General features: G+C 44.4%; 1 protein-coding gene across 1 annotated transcript in view; it reads left to right on the top strand.

Moving 5' to 3' along the window:
- kif26ba (kinesin family member 26Ba) overlaps window positions 1-26,687 on the top strand; it is a 319,220-nt gene that overhangs the window by 98,252 nt on the left and 194,281 nt on the right. Inside the window, exon 3 of the mRNA XM_048601408.1 lies at window positions 1,415-1,957. Coding sequence (XP_048457365.1) covers window positions 1,415-1,957 — 543 coding nt within the window. The remainder of the gene's footprint in view (window positions 1-1,414; window positions 1,958-26,687) is intronic.

Here is a 26,687-nt window from a genome sequence, read left to right as displayed (position 1 = left end):
CTTCCAGCACTCAAGAGGTAGATGCTGAAAGGGTATTTCCCCTCGTGAGCAAGTCCTGAACAAGGGGACACGTTTAAAATTAGAGGTCTCCCATTTGAGAGAGCACGAAAGAATTTGTATCTCTCAGAGGGTGGTTTGTCTGTGGAATTCTGTTGCCCACAGAGAACGGTGGGGTCAACGCAAAGAACTGGGGAAGCTGAAAATCTGAAATAAAAATGAGAGTGCTGAAGAAACTCACCAGGTCTGGCGGCACCTGTTGAGAGAAAAACAGCGTTAATGTTTTGAGTCCAGTGACCTTCCGTTAGAACTGTGGAGGCTAGGCTTTGAAAACTATCCATGACTGAGCTGGACAGATTTTTGTTTGACAAGAAGAGTCAAGGGTTATATGAATGCACAGTGGACAGTGGTGTTAGGGTTGCAATTGGATCAGTCATAATATTATCGAACGGTGGAGCAGGTTTGAGGGGCCTAATAGTGTGTTTCTGCTCCTGATTTTAGTGCTCTGGTGTTGTGTTCTAAATAGGCCTCAGTTTCCAACAGGAATGATGCCCTCACTCTGACACGAGGGGAGGATCTTGATCCCCATGTAACACCGATAATTGGGAGTGATGTCAGTTGAGCGCTTTACCTAAATGAATGTTCTTTGGTTCGTAGACTCTGCTTGATGGAGAAGACTGAGCTGAAAGTCAGAATAATTTGTTAATTGGTCTAACAACGGATGCCGCTGCTAAAGCCTTTCATAGTGCCAGTCCAGCTTTGTCAGCACAACATTCAGGTGGATACCATGGAGCGACACTGAGTAGGGCCTGGCAGGGATTCCGAAACAGCTGATGGTGCGGTGTTATTAATGAAGTGATAATCGGGAGAGAACTGGTTGAATATAGATTTATGTGTATGAATAATACGGGTATTTTCTGTACGGGGAGTGTGTTGAAGTCTTGTGGTGTGTGAATTGGAATAAAGTTCTGACTGGAAAATTATATGCTTGGACGTTGGCCCAGCACCTGTCTGGTGTTTGACGCTGAGGGAGCACTGCATTATCCAAGGTGCTATCCTGAACCGAGGTGCCATCTACCCTCTCGGGTGAATGGAAATGATGCTATTTTGAAGAATACCACTTTTGAAGCAGAGCAAGGGAGTTCTCCATGTTGCCCTGACCCATATTTATCCTTCAATTGACGTCACTAAGGCAACTGGTGATGCAATCGTTAGTCATCGCTATTAGCGGGAGCTTGCTGTGTATAAATTGGCTGACATGTTACTGTGGCGATGGCACTTCACTACTTCATTAGCTGAGAGGTTCGGGGGGTGGTGTGGGAATTAAGATGTTGGGTAATGCAAGTTCTTTGTTGAACAGTCGAAGCTGTATACCGCTCTCTCCATTAATGTAGCACCTCCTTGTTTTTGTTCGCAGGACCCGGCTTTCTCTGCTCTGATCCACGACAAGCTGCAGGTGCCCAACACCACCCGCAAATCCTGGAACGAACGTGACAACCGGTGTGATATCTGTGCCACCCACCTCAACCAGCTGAAGCAGGAAGCTATCCAGATGGTGCAGACACTGGAGCAAGCAGCTACATTGGAGCAGTATGACCCACTGCCAGGCTCCCCGCCGCCCCTCTCCAACATCCCCTCGCTGGTGGGCTCGCGCAACATCGGCAGCCTGCAGTCCTCTCGAGAATGGGCCTTCGTCCCCGCCGCTTATGCTGCCACCACCACCTATGCCAGCTTCTTGACCAATAAGCACGGAGGCAAGCCCAATTCACTGGGCATCGTCGGAGGGGCAGAGAAGAAGAGCGGGTCTCCTGGGCATTCGGTCACCAAGGCTGGCCTGCAGATGCCCACCAGTCCCAGCAACGGCAACATCCTGAGCTCCGTTGCCATCCAGGCCCATCAGTACCTGGAAGGAACGTGGTCTGTCTCCAGGACAAATGGTGTGACGCTGTATCCCTACCCAGTAAGTGTTTGTTAGGTGCATGCCGCACACAGGCATGTTGACACACACATAAACACACACACACACGTAAACATGCACACACACGTGTGTAAACATGCACACACACATAAACACACACACATAAACATGCACACACGCACATGTAAATATGCACAGACACACATAAACAAACACACACACATAAACAAATGCACAGAAACACACACACACACACAAACACAGACGCGCGCACACACACAAACACATATGCACACACAAACACAGACGCGCACACACACACAAACATTCAGATACAAACAGATGCATACAAACATACACACACACAGACAGACATATACAGAGACGAACATACAATAACACACACAAACACACACACACAGACAGATGCATATACAAACACACATAGACAGACACATACACAGATGCACAGACATGCTCACACATACACAAAGTCACACAGACACATAGACAAAACATACATACAGTCACATACACAGACACACACATACAGACACATGTGCACACAAATACATGCAGACACACAAATATACAGACATGCATATACACATGTACACACATAGACACACAGACACATATGCAGACACACACAGATACAACACACAAAGATGTATACACACACAAGTATATACATACCTCCCCATCCTCACTTGCACTTAATTGACTTACATTGTCTCCAGCTGAAGCAATACTTTGTTTTTAAACTGTTTACAAATGCCTCCAGGCCCTTGCCCCCTTCTCCGTACTTCTAATCCTCTGAGGCCCTAGCCTAACTCCAATTCTGGTCTCTTGCATGTCACTGACTTTATTGGATTCACCTTGGGTGGCTGTGTCCTCAGCTGCATTAGTCTAACAATCTAGACAACCGTCTCTTGTATCTCCGTTTCTCCACCTCACTTTCCACTTTTCGTTATGAGGTCATCCTAAACTCTGCTGCCCCATGACTTAACTCACATTCAGTCCCATTCACCCATCACCCTCAGTGCTCGCTGACCCATGCTTGATTATTAATTCTCGTCTTTGTTTTCAGATCCCTTCATGGTCACACTCATCCTTACCTCTGTAAGCTCCTCCAGCTCTACAACTCTCTGAGATATCTGTGCAATCCCCCGAATTTTAATTGCTGTCAGCTCTGCCTACAGCTGCTAGGGTACTGAGCTCTGCAATTACCTCCTTATATCTACGGTTCCCCAAGCATCAAACAAGCTCAGTACTTATGCGAAACACTCCGAACTTTCCTGAGAGAGTTAGTAAGCTGCATAGACCCAGGCTTGAGTGTAGGAGATTTAGGGGGTGCTCTGACTGAGGGTTTAAGATGATCAGAGTACACAATGTGACAAATAGAGAGGAACTGATTCCACTGGGGTGGGAAGAGGTAGTGGGGGAATGGGGCATTTTGGTGGGGAGCCAGGGGTTGGTGGGGAAGTCAGGGCAGAACAGGGCAGAAACTCAAAATTAAACCCTGGTCCTTCAAGGTTGACAATAGGGAGCATTTCTTCCCACACAGGGCAGTGAAAATCTGGAACTCCCTCCCCCAAAATGCTGAGGCATCAATTGAGCCTTACAAACTGAGATTTCTAGATATTTGTTTGGAAATGGTATTGAGGATTAAGGAGGCCCAACTGAATGAAGTTAAAAGGAGAGATTGCAGTGATTTATTGAGGGGCTGAATGGCCAACTCCCTGCCATATGTTCCACAAGCCTTGGCATTCTCTCTTAGTTACGGTGTGTGATGGTTTAACAAGATTATGGCAAGGATAAATGTTCCCCTCCAGCTTCCTCTGAAGCTGGTTTAGGTCTAGGAAAGGGATCCAGACGGTCATTCTCTTGTTTATGGGATGGCCTCTGGTTATCACCAATGGATGTGCAGGGAGGAAGACAAACCATAATCAAAGATCAAATTCTGTGGTGGTAAATCTCTGGAGTTGAAGCGAACACCACACCAGCTTAGTGAGCACTCTGTCTAAGTTCCTGTCTGCTTCGCAATGGGAGTCAGTTTTGACCTTTCAAATTTCATTGAGATGAATTGGAAGAAGATTGGAGCTTCATCTATGAGATGAAAATACCCATGGCTGAATGTTCCAGGGCTCCTTGCGAGCAGATGGTGGTGTTTTGAAGGAATGATTATTGTAAAATTCATTTATTTAGAACTGCGGAATCTTATAGCACTGAAGTGGGCCATTTGTCCCAGTGTTCTCATGCTGGCTCATTGGAAAAGCTTTCTAATTGATTCCACCGTCTCCCTGCTCTCAAGCCCACACTTTCTCCATATGTTTCCTTTTTCATGTTTATCCATTTCCTTTTTGAAAGTTCCTGATGGGTCTTAGTCCACTGCCCCTTGAAGGCAGTGTTTTATCAATCTTCACAACTTGCTGTTTAAGGAATGGGCGTCATGGTCCATTATTTATCAGGGCCCAGATGTTAATACTGTAAGATATAGGAGCCCATCAAGTCTGCTGTATCATTCTCCTGCATTCTCCCCCTGCATTGATCCCCTTACTAATCAAGAACCTATCTATCTCTGTCTCAAATATATTCAATGACTTGACCCCCACAGCCCTCTGCACCAGTGAGTTTCACACTCTCTGGCAGAAGAAATTCCACCTCCTAGTCCTTGGATCCTAGTCTTTCTTACACTGAAATCATCTTGTTCACATGCAATCTGTCCAGGGCTCTTAAGTGTTTTGTAAGTTTCAGGGAGATCCCCCGCCCCCCATCCTTCTAAACTCCATCAAGTACAGACCCAAAGTCCTCAAGCACTTCTCATATGACAAGCTGTTCATTCCCAGGCTGATTCTTGAAAACCTCCTCCACATCTTTCCTTAGATACAGAACCCAAAACTGCCCACAATATTTCAAATGAAGTCTAACAGGTGCCTTATACAGCCTCAGCAGTAGATCTCTGCCCTTGTATTCTAGCCCTCTTGAAATGAATGCTAACATTGTATTTGCCTTCTTCACTGCCAGCTGAATCTGTATGTTGACCTTAGGAGAGTCCTGAACTAGGACTCCTAGGTTCCTTTGTGTTTCAGATTTCCGAAGCATTTCCCATTTAGATAATACTCTATGGCTCTATTCTTGCTACCAAAGTGCATACCTCACACTTTGGCACATTGAATTCCATCTGCGATTTCTTTGCCCACTCTCCTACCCTATGCAAGTCCTTCAGCATCCTCCCCACTTCCTCAACTTTGTGTCATCTGCAAACCTAGCAACAGTTCCTTCATCCAGATCTTTAATGTATAACGTGAATAGTTATACATTCCCAGCTCTGACCCCTGTGGAACTCCAATAGTTCAGCTGCCGTTCTGAAAAGCATCCCCTCTCTCTGCCATTTGCCAGTCCTCTATCCATGCAACTACCTTTCCCCTAATGCAAGGGCTTTTATCTTATTTAGCAGACTCCTGTGTAGCACTTTATCAAAGGCCTTCTGAAAATCCAAATGATCACTTCCACCACTTTGTTTAACTTGCTCGTTATCTCCTCAAAGAATTCTAACAGATTTGTGAGGCATTATCCCCCCTGACGATGCTGTGCTGACTCAGTACTATTTTACGATGCACTGCCAAGCACTCCACAATCCCATCCTTAATAATGGACTCTGAAACCTTAGCAATGACTGAGGCTAATCGGCCTATAATTTCCCATCTTCTGCCTCCCAATCCTTTGAAAACAGGGTGCTACTTTAGCCATTTTCCAATACTTTAGGACCTCCAATGATCCCTGAAAGATCACCAACAGTGCTCCACAATTTCCTCAGCTATCTTCTTCATAACTGTGGGATGTAGACCTTCCACTCTGGGTAAAGTTTTTCAGGCCCTTCAGCCACCCTATCACATTCTCCTTAGTGATGGCCACTGCACTCACCTCTGCCCCTTGACCCTCCTGAAGTTCTGATATGCTGCTGGTCTTCCACAGTGAAGACTGATACAAGGAACCTGTTCAGTTACTCCGCCATTTCCTTGTTTCACGTTCCTACTTCTTCAGGCCTTATTTTCCAGCAGTCCAATGTCCACTCTTGCCTCTCTTACTGTTTATATATCTAAAAGCTCTCTTGCAATATTACTAGCTAGTTCATATTTCATCTTCTCCTCACTTATTGGTTTTTTTGAGTCATCCTCTGCTGGTTTTTAAATGGATCCCTAACTTCTGGCTTCCCATTAATCTTCATCACATTGTATACTTTTTCTTTTGTTTTTATGCTGTCCCTGACTTCCCGTGTCAGCCATGGTTGCCTCACCCTCCCCTTCGTATGCTTTTTCTTCCTTGGGATGAATTTCCCCTGTGCCTCCTGAATTATCCCCAGAAATTCCTGCCATTGCTGCTCCACTGTCTTCCTTGCTAGACTTCGCTTCCAATCAACTCTGGCCAGCTTTTCCTTCCTGTCTTTTCGTTATCTTTACTCGATTGTAATACAGTTGTATTTGATTCCAGCTTCTCCCTTTCAAACTGCAGGGTGAAGTCTATCATATTATGGTCAGTACCCTGTCGGAGTTCCTTCACTTTAAGCTCCTTGATGACTGCCTCATGACACATCACCAAATCCTGAATCGCCTGTTCACTCGGGGGCTGTACCACAAGTTGCTCCAAAAAAAAAATTCTGTAGACATTCAAAGATTCCTTTGCTTGGGGTCTGCTACCAATCTGATTTTTCCAGTTCACTTGTATATTAATATCCCCCATGACTATTATAATAGTGCCTTTCTGACATGCTTTTTCTATCTCCGGATTTATTCTCTTCCTCATGTCCTGATTACTGCTCAGGGACCTGTGCATAACTCTCATCAGGGTCTTTTACCTTTGCAGTTCCTCACCTCTACCCACACAGATTCTGCACCTTCTGACTCAGTATCACTTCTTGCAGTTGATTTAATTTAATTTCTCGCCAACAAGGCGATCATTCAAATACAACAGCCTCAGCCCTGCGTTGACTGTCCCCATTCTCATGGTTCTCCCCCTATCTGCTGTGCCTGAAGTTAGATTCCTGAGCCTTTCCATATTCTCTGTCCTATTACTTCATTAACCTCTGCTGAGATGATGAATATCAATGGGCTATTTGCCACTTGTGTGCACCTCACCCTTCCATTGCCTCTGTGGGGGTGGCAAAGCTTTTAGTTGTCTTGGAGAGACAGCGGCGTTGTGGTACTGTCCCTGGAGTAATGCTGTACAGGCATGGGTTCAAATCCCATCAGGACAATTGTTGAACTTTAAATTCAATTAATAAATCTGGAAAATAAAGCCAGCCTCGTTAATGGTGACCATAAATCTATCATCAATTATGATAAAAACATCATCTGATTCATTGATGTCCTTTAGGGAAGAAAATCTGCCACCTTTACCTGGTCTGGTCTCCATGTGACTCCAGACCCACAGCAATGTGGTCGGCCCTTAACTGCCCTCAGAAATGGCCCAGCATGCCGCTCAGTTTGAGGGTATTTGGGGATGGGCACAAATTTTGGCCTAGTCAATGATGCTCACATCCTAACGAAGAAAAAAAAATGCAACTTTAGCTCATCTGCATCCCTCTACTCCTTTCATAAGAAAAAATTCTCAAGTCTCATTTTTTTCTTTCACCTTTCCTGAAACAATCATTTCTGACGTGTTGGCTTTTGTGAAGATCATAGACCACAAGTTGTAGGAGTAAAACTAGGTCAATCGGCCCATCAAATCTACTCCATCATTCTGTGAGATCATGGTTGGTCTGGTAATCCTCAACTTCATGTTAGTAGGAACTGCAGATGCTGGCCTGCTCCTATGATGCTGCTTGGCCTGCTGTGTTCATCCAGCTCTACACCTTGTTATCTCAACTCCATGTTCCTGTCTTTCCCCCATGACCCTTGGTTGCCTTACTGATTAAAAATTTTGTCTATATCAGCCTTGAATATATTTAATGACCCAGCCTTGACAGCTCTCTGCAGTAAAGAACTGCACAGATTAACTACCCTCTGAGGGAAGAAATTGCTCCTCATCTCTGTCTTAAATATGCGGTTCCTTATTCTGAGGTTGTGCCGTAAATACCCTCAAGTATGTCTGTGTACATGCAGGTATGCACGTACTGATACACGCATATACACATGTGCACATGCACACACTTTCTCCTACACACAAACGTGCACACATACTCTTAAACATACCTGTGCAAACAGATACACATACACTGTGCCCAGTATGTGACCTTGAGCTAGTGACTGAGAAACCGAGGAAATCCCTTCTGGCTCCCATCCTCCCTCAGTGAAGAGTAGCCCACTCAGCATAGGAGTACCAAGGTCAAATTGGTGCACTCTTTCCTTCCTGCTAGCCCAGGTGCAACCAGATAACTCTACACTGACCAGAGATCAAACCTTGCCAGCACCCATGATCAGTGGCAGAAATTTAGAGTTTGAATTAATAACCAGTGACATGCATTGGCCCGATTTGCAGCTGGTTTTGGGTGATGAAGAAGTACACTGGTATTTAAATACTTTTGAACAATCTCCCTTGAGACACTTTCCTTTAAAAGTGACACGTCTCATGTAGAGAAATCTGAAGTAGCCCTTAGCAACAGGTTAGCAAAGTCCAGCGTCCCCTCCATGCTGCAGGTCAGTGAGCCACCTAATACAGACGAGTGAAATGAATCTGTCCACTTACAAAAACAAAAATTAATTAATGGCCACGGAGCACTTTCTTCACCAGACTATTGTTTAGATCGAGAGAGTATTTACAGCTTTGTGTCTATTATGTGTTTTGCTAATCATTTATAGACAGGTACGTGCTGAGGACTGAATAATTGCTTGTGAAGTTAGGCTGCTCCACAGATATTAGTTCCTAGATTAAGACCACCCTCTGCATCTGAAAAGCTTATGGAAACATCATCCTGTGTTGAAGGTGTGATCAGCATCACTGTATCCCCAGCCAGTTCCTTGGGTTTGAGTGAGGGAGAGCTAACGGAACCTGCCCGAGGCTGAGCTGATTGCCAAAGGATCTAGCTGTAGGATCCCCTTTATCTCGCCTTTCTCTGCCAATCCTACCCTGAGTTTTGTGCCCATCATAATGTGTGAGGCAATTGAGGAAGGCTGTAGTAAGTAATGTGCATGTAAGTGGGAGTTTGTGCCCTCCCCACCCATGGCACTATTGGTGCTGGGGAATATTTAATCAGGGAGAGGTTGATGACTGGCCACACTCTCACCTGTATCCCATTTCAGGCTGTGGTGGGAAGGCTTGTGGAAGGCCTGCAGCCCATTGAGGCCCTTAAAGTGGGCAGTTAATACCTGCTGACGGGCCATATCCTTCTGCAGCAGGTATGGACCCAACAGGGGACAGGGGTCTCACCTTGAGACCGTGACTGGTGAACCTGTGTGTGGTTGCTTGTGGCATCATGGGAGTGCTGAGGAGGGATGTTGATTTCCGTACTAAAAGGCGTCCAGACAGAGGTATCGGGGAGAAGGGCCCACTGGGACCTCTCCCAGCCCTCTCACCCTCCTTATTCCTTCACCCTATCTCTCACCTCCAGCCTGGAATCCAATGGAAATCCTTGGTCTCGGATAGGTGTAATACTAGCAGCAGCCACTGCATTGCCAGTGGTGCCAACACTCAGTACCATTCTTAAACCAGTGCTGTCTACAAAACCTGGGCTTTAATTGACTTCATCTTCTTCCCTATGGTGCCTTATAAAAGGCCTTTAGAAAGTTCATTCATACAAAACCTGAAATAACTCTATAGAGGCCGGTATCCAGTCACTAAGTCACCTTTTATTTACTTGTGCACATGTGAGTGAGCTCTCAGAGTGACCAGAACTTCTGACACTCCTGTTTATATCTGTCAGTCAGGTTTCCCCGATTGGACCAGGTTAACAGCCCCAAGCAGGGAACTCATGTTCTGTGAGGTCCACCTGACTGACCTCGTTACAATTACCACAAAACCCACTGCATTTCCTTTCTCATTGCATCCTTGTTACTCCCTCAGATCTGTCAAATCTGTGAGGCAGGAATTGCCTTTTTAACACCCTCTGTGCTGCCTTCCTTTAGTTAATACATATCTTTCAAAGCATTATTACTGGAAGCCTAGATGTGAAAAATTGGAAGGCTAATGCCACGTGTGTAATGAACTGTGGATTGCTCACACACACAGTATGGCGACCAATTCCACTCTCCATATTGTAAAATGGACATGGCATCTGTGCGGGGAATGCAGGGAAGGTTTGCAAGGACAGTGCCAGGAACACATTTCAGGAAAGCATCGAGGGGCAGGGTTGCTTTTACATGGTCCCTTCGTTATTTACATGACTGGTTTAAATGCCAAGCAATTTTCCATTTCCCAATTTTTCCATTTCTCAGACTCCAGTCACTGCTTGCTGTTAACTCATATTTGTGCCTCTCACTCAGTAAGGCATTTCCAATCCTTGTACCAATCCTATCCCTTGCTGGTCCTAACTCTACACAGCTAGTCTTGTTTGAAAGTATAAATTTATCAAAACAGCATGCTGCCCAGGGCAAAAGAGGGAGAAATCAGACATTAAACCATGCCAACCATTAAAAACCATGCCAAATGGAAAAGTACTCTACTCCTCACATACTTCTGGCTCCACTCACTTTATTAGGTGCAGAACAGAAAGGTGCAGCAGCAGCATGAGCAGAAATATTTATTACGCATTAATGTATCAGCAGCAGGGAATGTTAGCATTATTTAACTACATCACTAAATTTCCCAACTGTTTCCACACACACTTCTATGACCAGGTGGGTACACGCACTTTCTCCAACACACACAGACACACACGCACACTGTGAATTTCTGATGAAGGGTCTAGGCCTGAAACGTCAGCCTTTCTGCTCCTATGATGCTGCTTTGCCTGCTGTGTTCATCCAGCTCTACACCTTGTTGTCTCGCACACTGTGAATACCTACTCTCAAATATACCTGTACACATGGAGGTACACACATGCTGACACACACATACGTTGAAAGATGCATATATGCAAACTTATATTTGCATAGACACCTTCATGTGTAGTCTCACACACACACAAACATTGACATAAAGTATGTATAGATACATTATATATATATATGCACACACCACACACACATAGGCACAGTCTTTTTTACATATACACGCACACAAATACATGCATGACAACAACACACCTGTGTGTCCACATACATGAATACACGTACCCAGCACATTTATTGCACCTGTTAATCAAACTCTTGCAGTGATATTGCAAATTTTTGGCGTTTCTTTTCTACTTGTTTTTTTTTAAATTATAGAGTTCTATTCTGTTTGTGTTTTTCTGATGTGCTTCAGACCAGACAGAGTGGCAGAAGCAGGGCCTTGTGACAGGTCCCTAGGCCAGAAGTGAACCCAAGGTCTACTGTTTTTATAGATTGCTTTATGCATATAACATTGTCATTACCAAGTCGCAATTTCCAAAATGTTCTTTCATTATTTGAGGGCTGGACTCATTCGAGTTGCCTGTGCAGTGTGGGGAGAGATGTGAGACCCAGATTGTTGTGTGGGATGATTTCTAGGCAGCACTGATCTGTCCATGTGTACATGTACTTTTTAATCAGAAACATTAGATGGTATCAAGGTTAGCCACATTGGCTGTATGTGTCTTGCTGTTTGATAAGGAGCTGCGGTACCAGCTGACAAAGCACAGTTACCCACTACACAGGGCTTCAGTGAAGCCTTGTAGATCTGGTCCATAATGGCCCATCCCATGATATTGATGTGGAGCCTGTGGAATGACAGCGGGGTAGACAACTTAATTGGCGGGGAATTGGACGAGAGGAAATACCAAAGAGGGAGAATGTATGACATGATTGAACAATATAAAAAAACTGGTCTCCATGCATACCTTTAAACTCTACTTAACCATCTACTTCACTGAAAAAGGGCTACAGTTTAAAGGTTGATGCGTGTTTTTTGGCAATGGAAGGGTTACAAGCACACAGCCCCATTGTCATGTGGAGCAGAACCTCAGTTGTACTTGAGAACAGACCCAGTCTGCAGCCGTATTGCCCCAGGGCACACAGAGTGGTGCCAGTCAACGTCATCCGTTGCTTTTGGCTGTGCGTTGTGTTCTCAGCGGCTCCACTAAGACTGTCAACTCAGCAACCCTGCTGCCTGCTGACTGAGCTGTCGTTACTCATTTCCCTTTTAACTCTCGATGTGAGAGTGACTTTATCTAGCCAGCTTCCAGATGATATGCTACCTCCTGCAGCCACCTTTGCCATTTCACTTCATGCCACTGCATCTGCTGTTGTCCTCCCTGAGACCAGGTGGGCAGATTATTTCCAGCCGAGCACACTCACCTATCGTTGTCTAATTTACCAACATGAGAATGAGAGGTAGGCCACTCGGCCCTTCGAGCCCGCTGCACCATTCAATAAGATCAAGGCTGATCTGTGTTTAAACTCAGTTCTACATTCCTGCATGTCCCCAATAATCTTTCATTCCCTTAGCAATCAATAGCCTGTCCATCTCGGTCTTAAAAATATTTAAATATTCTGCGTCCACTGCCTTTTGAGGAAGGGAATTCCAAAAACTTTCAACCTTCTAAGGGAAGGAAAAAAGAGTTTTGCCATCTTGTTCAAAATGGAGTCATAGAGCTATACAGCACGGAAACAGACCCTTCAGTCCATCTCGTCCTGCTGACCAGATATCCTAAATTAATCTAGTCCCATTTGCCAGCATTTGGCTCATATCCCTCTAAACCCTTCCTATTCACACACCCATCCTGATGCCTTTTAAATGTTGTAATTGTACCAGCCTCCACCACTTCCTCTGGCAGCTCATTCCATACACACATCACCTTCTGCGTGAAAAAGTTGCCCCTTAGGTTCCTTTTATATCTTTCCCCTCTCACCTTAAACCTATGCCCTCTAGTTTTGGACTCCCCCACCCCCCGAAAAACGCCTTGGCTATTCCCCCTATCCATGCCCCTCATGAGTTTATAAACCTCTATAAGGTCATCCCTCAGCCTCCGATGCTCCAGGGAAAATAGCCCCAGCTTATTCAGCCTCTCCCTATAGCTCAAACCCTCCAACCCTGGCAACATCCTTGTAAATCTTTTCTGAACCCTTTCAAGTTCCACAACATCCTTCCTACAGCAGGGACACCAACACTGAGTTTAGTATTCCAAAAGTGGCCTAACCAATGTCCTGTACAGTTGCAACATGACCTCCCATCTCCTATACTCAATCCACTGCCCAATAAAGGTAAGTGTACCAAATGCCTTCTTCACTATCCTATCAACCTATGACTCCACTTTCAAGGAACTATGAACCTGCACTCAAAAGTCTTTTTGTTCAGCAACACTTCCCAGGATCTTACCATTAAGTTTATAAGTCCTGCCCTGATTTGCCTTTCCAAAATGCAGCACCTCACATTTATCTAAATTTAACTCCATCTGCCACTCCTGGGCCCATTGGCCCATCTGATCCAGATCCCATTGTACTCTCAGATAACTTTCTTCGCTGTCCATTACACCTCCAATTTTAGTGTCATCTGCAACCTTACTAACCATACCTCCAATGTTCACATCCAAATCATTTATATAAATGATGAAAAGCAGTGGACCCGGCACTGATCCTTGTGGCACACCGCTGGTCACAAGCCTTCAGTCTGAAAAGCAACCCTCCACCACCACCCTCTGCCTTCTACCTTCGAGCCAGTTCTGTATCCAAATGGCTAGTTCTCCCTGTATTCCGTGTGATCTAACCTTGCTAACCAGTCTACCATGAGGAACCTTGTTGAACACTTTACTGAAATCCATATAGATCACATCCATTGCTCTGCCCTCATCAACACCCTTCGTTACATCTTCAAAAAACTCAGTCAAGTTAGTGAGAGACGATTTCCCACACACAAAGCCATGTTGACTATCCCTAATCAGTCCCTGCCCTTCCAAAAATATGTAAACCCTGTCCCTCAGGATTCCCTCCAATAACCTGCCCACCACTGACATCATGCTTACCAGTCTACAGTTCCCTGGCTTTTCCTTACCACCTTTCTTAAATAATGGCACCACGTTAGCCAATCCCCAGTCTTCCGGCACCTCACCTGTGGCTATCAATGATACAAATATCTCAGCAAGGGACCCAGCAATCACTTCCCTAGCTTCTCACAGAGTTCTAGGGTACACCTGATCAGGTCCTGGGGATATATCCACCATTATGCGTTTCAAGACATCCAGCACCTCCTCCTCTGTAATTTTACAAGATGTTGCTATTTATTTCCCCACGTTCATTCTCTTCCATATCCTTCTCCACAGTAAACATTGATGCAAAATACTCGGTTAGTATCTCCCCCATCTCCTGCGGTTCCACCCATAGGTGGCCTTGCTGATGTTTAATGGACCCTATTCTGTCCCTAGTTACCCTCTTGTCCTTAATGTGTGTGCAGAATTCTTTTGATTTCTCCATAACCCTATTTGCAAAGCTATCTTGTGTCCTGTTTTTGCCCTTCTGATTTCCTTCTTAAGTATACTCCTGCTGCCTTTATACTCTTCTAGGGATTCACTCAACCCCTGCTGTCTATACCTGACATATGCTTCCTTCTTTTTCTTGACCAAAACCTCGATTTTTCTAGTCATCCTTCATTCCCTACACCTATCAGCCTTGCTCTTCACACGAACAGGAACATACTGTCTCTGAACTCTCATTATCTCATTTTTGAAGGCTTCCTACTTTCCAGCCGTTCCTTTACCTGTGAAGATCTGCCCCCAGTCAACTTGAACGTTCTTGCCTAATATCTTCAAAATTGGCCTTCCTCTAATTTAGAACATTAACTTTTAGATCCGGTCTATCCCTTTCCATCACTATGTTAAAACTAATAGAATTATGGTCACTGGCCCTAAAGTGATCCCCCACTGACACCTCAGTCACCTGCCCTGCCTTATTTCCCAAGAGTAGGTCATGTTTTGCACCTTTTCTAGTTGGTACAACCACATACTGAATCAGAAAATTTTCTTGAACACACTTAACAAATTCATTTCCATTCGAGTCCTTAACACTATGGCAGTCCCAGTCTATGTTTGGAAAGTTAAAATCCCCGACCATAACCACCCTGTTATTCTTACAGATAACAGAGATCTCCTTACAAATTTATTTCTCAACTTCCCACTGACTATTGGGGGGTCTATAGTACAATTCCAATAAGGTGATCATCCCTTACTTATTTCTCAGTTGCACCCAAATAACATCCCTGGATGTATTCCCAGGAAGTTCCTCCCTAAGTACAGTTGTAACGTTATCCATAATCAAAAGCAGCACTCCCCCTCCTCTCTTGCCTCCCTTTCTATCCTTCCTATAGTATCTCTACCCTGGAACATTAAGCTGCCAGCCCCATTCATCCCTGAGCCATGTCGCTGTAATTCCTATGATATCCCAGTCCCATGTTCCCAACCATGTCCTGAGTTCATCTGCCTTACCTGTTAGGCCTTTTGCATTGAAATAAATGCAGTTTAGTTTATCAGTTCTACCTCGTTCTCTGCTTTGTTCCTGCCTGCCCTGACTGTTTGACTTGCTCCTTTTCCCAACTGTATTAGTCTCAGACTGCCCTCTTTCCTCACCATCTCCCTGGGTCCCACCCCTCTTTACTAGTTTAAATCCTCCTGAGCAGCTCTAGCAAATCTCCCTGCCAGTATCTTGGTCCCCTTTCAATTAAGGTGCAATCTGTCCTTCCTATACAGGTCACTTCTACTCCAGAGGAAATTCCAATGATCCAAAAGTGTGAATCCTTCTCCCTTGCACCAGCTCCTCAGCCATGCATTCATCTGCTATACCCTCCTATTTCTACCTTCACTAGCTTGTGGCACCGGGAGTAATCCAGATTGCATTGAATGGCAGAGATGGGATAAATGGACTCCTTCCGCGCCATTCCCTACAGTTTAAGTTTATTGATCCCTGTCATGGACATGCTGAACGATTTGCCCAAATATTGAGCAGTGAACACGAATAAGAATGGGTGTTGGACACTTTTCCCTGCTGTTCTTCAGAATAGTGTCACAGGATGATTTACATCCAATGGAGAGGGTGGGTGGACTTGGTTTAATATCTCAACACGAGTTCCCTTGCTGGCACCTTGCAGCACACCTTCAGTGACAGTCCTGGTCAAACTCCTGGAATAGCACTTGAACCCAAAGCCTCCAACTATTCAGCAAGAGTGATATCCCTGAGCCCCGATTACCTTCACTCATTTAATTAAATAGATCCCTGTATTGCCTCTGATTTTTCTGCCCCCGTGCTCCCCTTGCAATGTTCTTGACTACTGAGGGCTCAAATGTGAACTATTCTCCAGTTATCTATTGGCATGTAATATAAATCAAAAATAGGCCACTTGTCAAGAACTTGAGTTCCAGTAATGGCCAAGAGAACAACATTATCAAGGGAGGTTGATGGTATTTCAACAAAGCACCTTCTGAATTTCAAGCCTGGAAACAAACACTGACTTTCTTCCTTCCCACAAAAAGGATGCATTTGTTGAAAGCCTTTGCATTTGTCTCCAGAGTCAGTGGGGATTATAGAGACAATTTGGCACCAAACTTTGTTTAATTGGGAACGGTATCAGTCATACACCACTCCATGGGCATTGTTCCAGAGGACTCAATAAATGTTAGTTAAATAGCACCGTGCTTGTTACAGTAATTAGTTAAGGATTTTACAATGAAAGCATTTACAGTCCCCGCACTCCCATCGGTTATGCTATTATAAGTGCCTTGTTGCCCATTTAAATGCACAATGATTGTGACCTGCTAATGGTAACCACTGCCACTCTCCTATACTCTCTCAAGAGTCAAAGGCCACTTTTTAAAAAATTCCTTTCGATAGATGCTTGAAAACTGGTTGCATTTTTCAGTGATTTCCTCCCACCCTTAGGAGCATTGTAAAAATCGTCAAACACGGATGATCATTCATTGAACCCAGTGGCCATTTGGCCCATCATCCCTGTGCTGGCTCTTTGAAAGGGCTACAGAATTTGCTCTGTTCTCCTGCTCTTCCATAACAGTGCCAGAAAACGTTTGTGTTCCCAGTGTTTATCTAATTTCCCTTTGAAAGTTGCTGTAGAATTTGTCTCCAGCACCCTTTCAGGCAGTGCATTCCATCTTACAATTATTCTTAATCAAAGTAACTTTACAAAGGGAATTGGATTGCTACTTAAAGAGAAAATAAATTTAAGGGCAATGAGGAAAAAACAGAGCGTCTAGAGAGCTGGCATAGGCATGATGGGCTGAATAGTCTCCTCCTGAGCTGTATGACTTTATGGTTCTCCCTAACACAGCCCCAGGTGGACTGAAGCATTCCTTTCTCAACTAAGAATATTTTGGCAAAATAATTTATGACGCATTACAAGGGAAGCTACGAGAGGGAGAAGGGAAAGAGATGTGCTGTAGGGACAACTGAAGAAAGCTGAAGGGAGGCTAGTATGCAACATGGATTTAATGGACTGAATGGCCTCAGTGTGAGTAAAAAACAATAAGAGTAAAAAAGACTTGTATTTGCGTAGAGCCTTTCACAAGGTCCCAAAGCATTTCACAGCCAGCGAAGCATTAGAACATAGATCAGAACAACACAGGAACAGGTCCTTCGGCCCATGATGTTGTGCTGAACATGACACCTGCCCTTGGTCCATATCCCTCCATTCCTTGTATATACATATGCTTATCTTTTTTATTCCTTTAATTTTTCACAGGATGAGGGCAGTGTTGGCTTGGCCAGCATTTCTTGCCCATCCCTAATTGCCCAGAGGGCAATTAAGGGTCAACCACATTGCTGTGGGTCAAAAGTGAGGATGGCAGTTTCCTTCCCTAACGGACATTAGTGAACCAGATGGGTTTTTCTGACAATCAATTCATAGTCATCATTAGATTATTAATTCCTGATATTTATTGAATTCAAATTCCACCATCTGCCGTGGCAGGATTTGAACCTGGCCTCCCAGGACATTATCTGGGTCTCTGGATTAACAGTTCAGCACTAGGTCGTCACCTCCCCATCTAAAAGTCTCTTAAACACCCCTATTGTATCTGCCTCCTGTCTGTGTAAAAAACTTGCCCCTCACATCTCCTTTGAACTTTCCCCCTCTCACCTTAAATGCATGTCCCCTAGTATTAGACATTCAACTCTGGGGAAAATATTCTGACCGTCAACCTTATCTATGCTTCTCATAATTTTATAAACTTCTTTCAAGTCTCTTCTCAGCCTCTGCCACTCAGGAGAAAACATCCCTAGTTTGTCTAGCCTAACCTTATAGCTCATACCCTCTAATCCAAGCAGCATCTTGGTAAACCTCTTCTGCACCCTCTCCAAAGCCACCACCACCTTCCTGTAATGTGGTGACCAGAATTGAACACAATACTCTAAGTGTGGCCTAACCAAAGTCTTATAAAGTTGCAACATGACATCCTTACTCTTGTACCCAATTCCCTGAATACTGAAGACAACAATGCCATACGCCTTTTTTTACCACCCTATTTACTTGTGTGGCCACTTACAGGGAGCTATGTACTTGAACCTCTATATCCCTCTGTACATCAGTGCTGTTCAGGGTCCTGCCATTAACTGTAGACTTTTCCTTAATATTTGATCTCTTAAAGTGTAGCACCTCACACTTACCCAGACTAAACTTCATCTGCCATTTCTCTGCCCATATCTGCAACTGATCTATATCCTGCTGTATCCTTTGATAACCTTCTACTCTATGCACAGCTCCACTAATCTTTGTATCATCTGCAAACTTACTAATCCATCCATCTACATTTTCATCCAAGTCATTTTTATATACATCACAAACAGCATAGGTCCCAGTATGGATCCCTGAGGAACACCACTAGACACGGCCCTTCAGCCTGAAAAACATCCTTCCACCACAACCCTCCTCCTTCTATGGGAAAGCCAATTCTGAATCTATGCAGCCAAGTCACTGTTGATCCCACGCATCTTAATCTTCTGGATGAGCCTACCATGAGGGACCTTGTCGAAAGCCTTACTAAAATCCATGTAGACAACATCCACTGCTCTACCCTCAACGATTACCTTTGTCACCTCCTTGAAAAATTCAATCAAGTCAGTAAGACATGATCTTCCCTGCATAAAGCTATCCTGACTGTCCCTAATTAGGCCATGCTTTTCCAAATGTGCACAAATTCTATCCCTAAGAATTCTCTCCAATTGCTTCCCAACCACCAATGTGAAACTCACCAGTCTACAGTTTTCTGATTATCCCTATTTCCCTTCCTTGAACAAAGGAACAACATTAGCTACTCAAGTGGCTAAAGTGTTGTTGAAGATGTTATGATCTTGGTAGAAACTGTGCCCGTTTTTTAAACAAAGAAGAAATCTGAAATTAGTTACCAGTTAGCTATAGAAAGAGTGAAGCCACAAGATTCTGCAGTTTAAAACAGAAGAATTTTTACTGTGCAAGAGTCCAACAAAGCAAACGCTAAATACCATCTTAATTAATCACCTATACTTTAAAACCAAGAATCAACATAAGTTGGACATGAATCAACAGGCAGATTGTCTCAGATATAAGCTACAAATTAAATGGTAGATGCAACTAAGACATATCTTAAATTTGCCTTACCAGCCTACAAAGTAAATAGGTCATCAAACTGAACCACAAAGCCTTTCTGTTTTCTTTACAAACAATCTAAGCACTGCTTCTAGAAGTTAGTCTGATTTTCAGCTCACAGCAGCACACATTCAACCCGAGGCACAGGCTTTACCAAAAATGGCACAAATCTGCAGAACCTTCTCAACTCAGTATGGATGGCACTACATGCCCCAATCTTATAATCCAGTACAAAAGACAATTGCAGCAACTTCTGCTCACCTTCAGCCACTGTGTTCCTGAGCGTGCATAAACTACACCACTGGACTCATCAATTCCCACTGAGACCTGATGGCTAGCTAATATATAGTTTCAAGCAGACCTTTTGTCTTCTGATTCTCAATTTTAGCCTTAGATTCCCCAGCCACCTAGAGAGGTCAATTTCCCCTTTCATTTAGGTCAATATATACAAGCTTTGTAGATCACAAAGGACTGTTATATTATAGGATATACAGCAGTAAATTCCCACAAAGAGAACTTTGCTAATGACCAGATAATCTGTTTTACTAATACTGATTGAGGGATATGTCAGACTCCAGGGATAATCCACTTGTTAACCTATAAAGGAACACTCTGGCATCTCTTACAGCCAGCTGAGAGGGCAGGTAGTGCCTGTTGCCCTTCTGAAGCTCAGTGAGGTGTGTAATGTAGGGGTAGCTCTCCCACCTGAATTGTCCTAGAGTCTGAGCCAGAGTCAGAGAGCATTCTTCTGGACCGTATGACAAGTAACTCCAAGAGAAAAATCATACGTACTTTCTTAAAACTTCCTTTGGCCATTTTTAAATGCTTATTGGTTATAAAAGATTACAGAGATCGGGGAACATCTCGCTGTTTCACCAGACAGGAATGTGGTGGCTTCAAGTTCCATTCCAGGACTTGAACCACACGCTGACACTCTAGTGCTGAGGGAATTGTGCAGTGTTTTAGTTGAACCAAGCTGCTGTAAATCCCCTTCAAATTTAAGTAAAAGACTCTTTGGTACTATTTCAGAAGTTATCCTGGTGTCCTGGACAATACTTATCCCTCAATGAACATCATACTCAAAAAGAAACCTAGTCATTAACACATTGCTGTTTGTGAGATCTTGCTGTGTGCAAATTGGTAGCCACAGGTCCTACATTTCAACAGTGCCTTCACAACAGAAGTACTTAGTTAGCTAGGAAGTGCTTCGAGATGGGTGGCTGTTGTGAAGAGTGCTTTAACGGGCGATGGTGGCATACTGGGAAAATTGTTGCCATGGTAATCTAGAGGCCTGACTATTTCTTGGGTGACACGGGTTCAAATCTCACCACAAAAACTGGTGGAATTTAAATTCAACTAACATCTGCAATATAAAGCTTGTCTCAGTTAAAAACAAAATTCTCACAGATTGTTGTACAAACCCATCTGGTTCGTTAAATGTCCTTTTGGGAAGGAAATCTGCCATCCTTACCTGGTCTGGCCTACATGTGACTCCAGACCCACAGCAATGTGGTTGACTCTTAACTGCTCATCGTTGCAAGGGCAACTGGAGAAGAATAACAAATGCTGGCCTTGCCGATGCTACTCAAAACCCTTGAGATAATACAAAGAAAAAAGCAAACCTTTCTGTCTGATATATGCAATAATTGTGGCAAATTTTGCTCATCCGTTTCCAAAGTTAATTAACTGAGCCATCAGTTTGTTTATGTTTTATGGCAACTCTTTGGCCAGGCAACAATGTGCTTAACAAGAAGAAAAAAAATGGTGATGATTTTGGGACACTTCCAAAAAATTCCACAATGGGGGTCAAGTTAGTCAACCCTTTAATTCAGGTTGAAAGCGGATCTGGGCTGAAGGTATTTACATTTCAAATTGTCGGTCATATTGAACTCACATCCAAAGAAGTCAAAAATACCTTTACCCGTAATAATGTGTTACTCAGTTACTCAATGGCAGGAGGAAATGTCTTTCAGAAATTGCTGGAATTCTTAAAAAAAAATTGTTGTGATTTGGGCTCATCAGTGGCAAGACCAGTGTTTATTGCTGGCCCCTAATTTTTTTTTAATTCATCCATGGGTCATAGGCATCAATAGCTAGGCCAGCATTTATTGCCCATCCCTAGGCATTTCTGTGGCACGTATATACTTGTCAGCCCAAACCTTAATATTGTCCAGGTCTTGCTGCATTTACACATGGACTGCTTCGATATCTGAGGAGTCACGGATAGTGTTGAACATTGTGCAATTCCCTGACCTCTATATTCCTTAATACTCTTTACAAATAATTATCTTCACTTTAAACACCTCAATTGATTCTCTGCATATGGCCAAAATGGGGAATGTATTCCACACATTCATGACCTTCAGAATGTAAATATTTTATTGGTTTCATTTCTCACTGATTTGGTCTAAACTCTGAAATGATGCTCCCCTCTTCTGAATTCTTTGAGAATTTCTTTCATTATCTTAAACTTTGGTGCGCTTTAGTGGAGAGAACAAGTGAAACATAAATTTAAAGCAAATATTGAGACATTTATTTGAGGAGTGGTCTTTGATGGACGAGTGGGTGACTTAGAACATAGAGCAGTACAGCACAGTACAGGCCCTTCGGCCCACAATGTTGTGCCGACCTATTATCCTACTAAGACCAAACTACCCTGCATACCCTACATTATACTATCATGCATGTGCTTATCCAAGAGTCGCTTAAATGTCCCTAAAGTATCTGACTCCACTAGCACTGCCGGCAGCACATTCCACATGCCCACCACTTGAGGGGTAATCTTTGACCAGGAAGCAGAATGTCACGTACAGAATGCCAGCCATGAGTGAAAGTACGGAAAATTAACTGGTGAAAGGAATGCCAGCTGTCTCAAGGCCAAAGACCAATTCCAGCTCTTGGAAACACCTGCCAAATGAGTGGTCAGAGATGTGGCTCTAGGATTGGGCTCATTAGTTACTGCAGAGTTCATAACCAGTGATATAGAATTTTCAAGGTGAACAAATGACTGCTGATGATAGACAATGTGTACAGAATCTGGTACAAGCTCACCCAGTTCTATATCCAGAAACTTTTCTGACCTATTCTGATACATTCCTGTCTGGTTTCCTGATTACTACCCTTTGGAAACTTGTGCCATCTGCAACTTTGTTGCTCCTGTAACAACTGGCAGTAATTCTTGCTCACTCATCAATTCCCGATTGACCAACATCTCATTGTTAAAATTCTCATTCTTGTTTCCAAATCCCTCCCTTGGCCTTTGCCCCTCCCTGTCTCTGCCATCTTCTCCAGCTCAGAGATACCTATGCTGCTACAGTTGTAGCCTCTTGACCAGCCCTGATTTTAATTACTCAGCCATTGGAATGCCTTCCCTAAACCTCATTATCTCTTTATCATCCAGGATGATTGGGACCCTCTCTGTCAATACCATTGCTCCTCTTTGATCAGGCTGCTGTTAATCCATGAGAGGCAATTTAGATATGACCTTCTTGAAACATACAAGATTTTCAGGGGACTTGACAGAGAGGTTATTTCTCTTAGTGGGAAAGTCTAGGACCAGTGGGCACAATCTCAGAAGAAGGGGTCACCCATTTAAGACAGAAATGAAGAGGAATTTCTTCTCTCAGAGGGTAGTGAATCTGCGTTGAGGCTGCATAATTGAGTCTATTCAAAGCTGGAGTAGACAGATTTTTAATCAGTAAGGGAATCAAGGGTTATGGGGAAGTTGAGGGTTATCGATCAATCATGATCTCATTGAATAGTGGAGCAGACTTGATAGGCTAAATGGCCAAATTCAGTTCCTGTGTCTTACCATTTTACTTCCCCTTCCTGATATCACACGTTGTCTCTCTCCACCAGCCTCGCTTCTGTTTAATACTTAACAGCTGTTGATCACCAGGCCCTGCTGTGTTCTTATATTGGATAGTGTCAAATTCCAAGTTTGGCAGCCCTTTTGTGAAACGTCTCAGCATGTTCTACTACATCTGAGGTGCTATTTAAATGCAGGATGTTGGTAATTCTGCCCGCCCCCATACTCTTCTTCATGTTTACCATCAGCAGAGGAGCTGTTCACTTTCTCTGAGATCTCTGACAGTAGGTGACTTCACTCCTCAATTTTAAAAGCTTTTCCAACCGTATTTTCACTTGTAACTTCTGCCAATTACTGACCAGGGTCTGTGAGGGCATTTTTCCCGAGCAAGGTGTCGTATAAATGCAATTTATTGTTAGTTCATGGAAATGACAGGAGTAGTTTTGTGGAAACTAAGATAGCTGCACGGACATTTCTCCTCCCTGACCTTTCCTCAGGTTGTTAGATGTTGTGGCTCTGTCATTTCTGGCAAGGAGGAGCATCATTTCAGTCTTTCCCTTTCTGCCAGTCTTTCCCTTTCTGCTTAGAAAGACATTATTAGGGTGGGGTCTTCAAGGGCTCATGGATGTTTCAGTTTTAAAATTTGTGATTCACAAACCTTCTGAGGTTTGAAGGGGTTCTTCAGGAAGTTGTCCTCCATGAGGCCAAGATATCCCTTTGTCTCTCCTCTTTGAGACTGTTCAATTAGCAACTGCTTTAACTAGTCCTACATTAACCTGCTCTGAAATTGTCCCTCCAATGGCTCAATGTTGACTCGTGCCCAGCTACTGTCCTGCCAACACCTGTCAAATGTTTTTGCTTGTTAAAGGTGTTAGAATGATAGAATCCCTACAATGTGGAAGCAGGCCATTTGGCCCGTTGAGTCCACACTGACTCTCCGACAAGCATCCCAGCCAGACCCAAACCCCCCCACCCTGTCCTATGACTAACCCACCTCGCCTACACATCCCTGAACACTTTGGGAATTTATCACGGCCAAATCCACCTAGCCTGCACATCTTTGGATTGTGGGAGGAAACCGGAGCACCCGGAGGAAACCCACGCAGACACGGAGAGAATGTGCAAACTGCACACAGACAGTTGCCCCCGAGGGTGGAATCGAACCTGGGTCCCTGGCTGCTGCCCTCTATATGTTTGCACAAGAGGCCAGAATGATATGTGGGAGATTCCAAAGACTTGCAAGTGCGATCTGGGGGTTCCACAGCCTATGTTCCCTCTCAATTTTCCTACCGCTGTGCAGACTACCGAGATCTGTGCATGCCAGAAGCTTCCAGAATCGGAAGGCAGTGTAGCTGCATGCCGAGCGCCCTACGCAGACCCTCCTAAGGGGACATGGGCCAGAGCCTGTGAGACAGGCCCTGAAGGTGGGAGTGAGGGTGAGTGATTGTCAGAAGGTGAGGTGGTCACTGAGGGCAATTGATACTGATACCGTGGTGCGCGGTGGGGGAGAGGGGGGGAGGTGGTGTGGGACGGTTGGGAGCCTCCATGGGCCACCCATAGCCCAGAAATGGGCTTTCCCCTACCCCCACAATAGTCCTGCCGGGTTTTACTGGGCATGAGCAAAATGGCAGCAAAGTTAAGAAAATGCCTCTAATTGGGTAGGCCTTGATGTGGCATTTCCTATAAAGCTGACTGACTCCAATGCCCCAGTCTTGACACTGCATGATACTCTCAGAGGAGCTAAGGCAAGGGGGGGCCGAGATGAGATAAGTCAAGAAACAATGGCTAGGTGAGACTAAACTTGTGATTAACTTAGTGCAGCTTCTTTCAGGAACTCGACATGAAACCTAACGATTGCACCAGGTGTCTGGCATTGCAGACATTAAGAATATACAGGGTGTGACTTCAAACATCCAGAAATCTCCTTGAAGCTGGAAAGAAGAGAAACATATAATTAATGTGTCAGAAGGCAACTTTTTCAAATACTTGATGTGTTACTTATAGTATGTGTGAGCTTCTTATAAAAGTGCAACTACAAAATGTTGTGCGCGTTGGATACAGCCGTTTTAGACTGGGATGTTTGGAGATTGTTGCCTTGGTCTTGGATAGAGTCTGAACAAACTGGCATTGGTTTGTGTGTGATGGTGCATGACACCCAGACAAATGGGCAGCCAGCCCATTTCTGAAGGCAGTCGGGTGGTGTGCCACCTCACATTGTGGGCATGCTCCTTCAAAGTGAGTCACCTCTCACATGCAAGGGCACTCTGTGCTTGCTGCCAACGTACAGAGTCGACCCTGAAAGGTGGCACATCTGACGGTCCTGCATGCCATCAGACATGCTTTGGAAGATGTTACTCATGTCTCTGGAGTGTGACCTGAACCCACAGACCTCTGACTCACTGGGCCACCTGAGCAGTTTCTAATGGGTTTCCTCCCTGGAGATAACTGCTTATGTCCCTTGCTGACAAGCTTGCCTCTACTTCCTGTATGTTTCATTATGAGTTTCCAAATGGTACATGATGCACTTGAATTCTGCTCCTAAAAGCGCCCATTCCCATTGGCTTATTTGTTGAGTGGCCCCTTCGGTTTCTTTGGGTCAGACAGCATCCATGGAGAGAGAGCAAGCTAACATTTTCAGTCCAGATGACTGTTCATCCCAGCTTTGAGAAAGAGTCATCTAGACTTGAAACGTCAGCTTGCTGTCTCTCCATGGATGCTGCCTGACCTGCTGTGATCTCCGGCATTTGTTGTTTTCAGTACAGATTCCAGCATCTGCAGTCATTTGCTCCTGCACTTAGGTTTCTTGCTATGATCAATGGACAGCTGAAGACAATGACTTACATTGTTTATTTGAACGCGCACGCATGCGTTCACACACACACACCCACACGCGCATGCATGCACACACGCGCACACACCGGTACACGCATGCACACACATACACACACACACACACACACACGCACGCAAACCCATACGTACACCCACCCACCCACACACACACACACACACACACACACACACAGGCATGCACCCACACAGACACATGCACACACACACACTCACATGCGTACACACACACGCGCACGTGCGCACACACACACACCCACCCACATGCACATGCACACACGCACTCACACACACATGCACATGCACACACACATGCATGCACACATGCACACACACCCACACGCACATGCGCGCATGCGCACACACACACAGTCAGACAGACACACACACACACAAACACACACACACACAAACACACACACACACACACAGTCAGACAGATACACACACACAGACACACACACACAGTCAGACAGATACACACACACACACACACACACA

This window comes from Rhincodon typus, chromosome 9, assembly GCF_021869965.1.
Source record: "Rhincodon typus isolate 14 chromosome 9, sRhiTyp1.1, whole genome shotgun sequence".
Lineage (NCBI taxonomy): Eukaryota > Metazoa > Chordata > Chondrichthyes > Orectolobiformes > Rhincodontidae > Rhincodon > Rhincodon typus.
Note: the sequence above shows the minus strand (reverse complement) of the source record. Positions and strands in the feature narration are given on the sequence as shown.